Consider the following 3,513-nt stretch of genomic DNA (forward strand, 5'->3'; position numbering starts at 1 on the left):
CCCTACAGTCTTACATTCTGCAAACAATCAATCAATCAGCTTTTATGTAGCTTAGAGCAGAGTGTGATAGATAAAGCATACGTAAGTGAAAGTCTGTTTAACACGACAAAATCTGAAGACAGATGAGGAAGAGCAGGCAACCAGAAGTGCCACATGCAATAAAAATAAGCAAATGTAATTTAGGTGAGTGATCTACATCCATAAATGTGAAACATAAAAGAATTTACATAAACGGAGGTTTCAAGACAGCATTAGAGAATATTCCTCACGTAAGTACTGACCTTGTTTGCTGTTAGTATTTAAAAGTACAGTGAGGTTTCTCTTTAAATCTTATAAAATATGTCTGTGTGACTTTTTGGGAGGCAACATCACTGGCAGATGGGTGCAGCATTTCACTTAGCCCAGAACAGAAAGACAGATGGTTCACCTACTTTCCAAGGAAGAGAAGGTTCTCACCCAGTAAGTGTCTGGTTCAGTAAGGACCAGCAAGGTTGAGTTCTTCCTCAACCACGCAGGACTCATTCATGATGAGTACAAAGGCAGTACAACTCGGGATCCAGGAGCCCGAATAGCAATTAAGAAACATCTCAAGTGCCATTACTGTGCCCTCATAAGCTTAGGGCTCTCAAAGACAAGACTACCATCACCTTAGTCTGAAAGATGTGATCTGGAAAATGTAATGTTTGGAATCTTAGAAACGTGGCAAGAGATACAAAGAAGTCAGAAGGGTATCATCCAGTAGCAGCTACGTATTACTGTAAAAGCCACCAATGCCACTCTACTCACCAGGGACAGGGGAAAGGGGAGGACACAAAGCAATTGCAAGCTATAGCCCTTGTCTTGGAAGCATATTCCTGCTTCAGAGCTTTTGCCACCTACAAATACCTCTATCCTGGTATTTTGTATATGTAATCTCATTTTGTCTGTGTACCACACTGACCAGATGTCCTGTACATATGCTAAGACACAACGTTCACCAATACTAACATACACTGTCTCTCCCTAGGCCTGTTTATTTGGCCTTGAGGCCACGCTAATGCATACACATAGCTTCTGGTTACAGCTGTTTTTCATCCAGACAGCTCAAATTGTATGCTTGCACCTGCCTGCAAAATACCAGATAGACAAATCTCTGTATAAAAAGATGTCTTACACAGACACCATCCTTTCCAATACATCTACTACTGGAGTGAATGAGTCTTCAAATGTACCTTTGCCTTCTCAAGACTTTTTCTGTTATCTAACACTGCTTTATAAAAGTTTCATCTGAAGTTTAAAAAAAAAAAAAGAATATTTTTCCTGTCCTGTAGACACTGCAATTTTTTATGCATTCAAGTACATCTTGGCCACTCACTTCCAGCCATTACCTCTTGATGTTTGTAATATAAACTAGAAAAAAATCCCCAACAATTAGAATAGAAAAGGACATTGCATAAGAAAGCTGCTTGAGGATTAAATAACAGCAGAACAGAGATACAGTTGTTGAAAGACAGCAATCCTCCCAGAAAGAGCTAAGTAGCGAAACTGGTCTCATTTTATTTTTAATTACACTAACAATTTCCTGTAGGTGTATTAGTAATGCTAGACAAGAACACATATCAGGAACTGTGTAATATAAAACAGCAAAGTTCTCTTTAAATATTCCTTAACTGCTGTAAAATGCACTCTCAGGAAGACAGTATTGCATAGAGTATCAAAATAAAAGATGCAAATTGTGAAACACTTCAGGCTTAAATCACTAGCATCACAGATTTCACTGTCTTACCTCCATCATAAACAATTACAATTAACAATGATAAGATTAAAATGATTTGTTTACCGAACCATGTAACGTAGTAAAGTTAAAATCGTCTTACATTCAACACTTCAAAGGGTTCTTTCAATCACTTACCTCCCCGGCTGGCAAGGACAGTGCCATCATAGGAAAATGTCAAGCATGAAGTGTCGGTGCCTGCAGCATGGGCTTGCCTGCAGTGGAACTTTGTGTGTACCTGTTTGTCAAACAAATGAAAGATTGAAAATTTGCTTATTTCAAGACAATTCTTTATAGCATTTTGTGCACTATTAATTTCTAATTAAATGTTAGCAGTTTTGTAAAATCAAGCTTTCCTACTTCCCAACCAAAAATAAAGGTCTCAGCTAAGATATTAAGATGACTTTGATATAATGGAAGACAAACGAAAGACAGAAACAGGGCTACAAGAATTTGAGACAGGTTGACTCTTTTTTAACACCTAGGAAATTACACTTCTCATTTGCCCTCTTGCCTAACAAAACTAATTCATACAGTTGTAAAATAAAGCATTCAAGAATTAAGGGTTACCTGTGCAACTGTATCTCAGCTTCCCATCTGTAAGACAAGGACTAAAACATGTCCTTCATCACACAGAGGAGAAGACGACAAATTAGTGACCTTCAAATCCTTCATTTACCATAGTCAGGAGCAAAATAGAAAAATACGCATAGAAGTATGTATCTTCAGAGGAGGATTTGAACAGCATGCAGTAAGTCAGATGGAGAATCACACCCTGGACAGTAAGAGGACAAAATACTTAGCAGCTGCTTCGTGATCACTAGCCAATCTATACATTAAGAGACACAGTTCTACAAAATAAGTAGAATGGGGTCACAAAATGCAAACACATCGAATAATTTAAGCTTGCACAGGAATCCTCTGTTACTGTGTCTTCTAATTATTGGTAATGCACCTTACTTAGGCTCTTTTTATGGGCTATTTTATATGAAAAAAAACCAAGCTATTAAGGTAATTAATGTTGTTTACCCTTTCAAATATTTGTTCTAAATTTGGTCCAAAAGCTAGAGAATCTTTGTGTGCTGACATTAATAATGATTGCAGGCTTATTTTAGTGTACAGACTTAGTCAAGTTTTGAGAGGCGTCACGTAGCAAATTCCCTCCACAAATGACTCTTCAGCAAACAAAGGAGGACTTCAAACACCAAGCAAATGCTTCTTAAAGTATTTGGAGATAGAATGTAATAGTCTACATTTAGCCATAGTACTTGTTTTGAAACTATTGCCACTTCTAGCCAGTTGTGCCTATCCTGGAGAAACTCTATGAACAGATTGCAGTTTACAACTGTATGTCTTTGGTGGGGTTGTTTATAAATATTAAGAAACTTATTTTATGCATCCAATTACATAAAATTTTCCAAGTATGTGTTAACATATAAAGGATAAACTGTGAATTGGCTATCAGAAAATAAATTTTCTGTACTATTTGCTAAACATTAACAAGCAATTAAAATGATGTATTTTCTGTCTAAAAAATACCATGGACACTTGAAAAAACATCATAAATGGTTAATAATAATGCTTGAAATAATGACAGAAAGATTACAATATGGTATTTAGCTATTTCAAATAAATTGGAAAAACTTCATTTGGGCTCCACAACATTTGTCCACTCAACACTCCCATCCCTCCCTGGCAATGTCACATTGACATACATGTATTAAAATAAGGTTTTTCATTTTGCTGCCCAACTTAATGCA

General features: G+C 36.6%; 1 protein-coding gene across 1 annotated transcript in view; it reads right to left on the reverse strand.

The window, feature by feature from the left end:
• The window catches only part of LOC104536767 (WD repeat-containing protein 70-like), a gene marked incomplete at both ends in the record, with an annotated part of 65,010 nt that overhangs the window by 5,715 nt on the left and 55,782 nt on the right, over positions 1–3,513 (reverse strand). Inside the window, one exon of the mRNA XM_010179484.1 lies at positions 1,892–1,991. Coding sequence (XP_010177786.1) covers positions 1,892–1,991 — 100 coding nt within the window. The remainder of the gene's footprint in view (positions 1–1,891; positions 1,992–3,513) is intronic.

Source organism: Mesitornis unicolor, unplaced genomic scaffold (assembly GCF_000695765.1).
Source record: "Mesitornis unicolor isolate BGI_N332 unplaced genomic scaffold, ASM69576v1 scaffold9402, whole genome shotgun sequence".
Lineage (NCBI taxonomy): Eukaryota > Metazoa > Chordata > Aves > Mesitornithiformes > Mesitornithidae > Mesitornis > Mesitornis unicolor.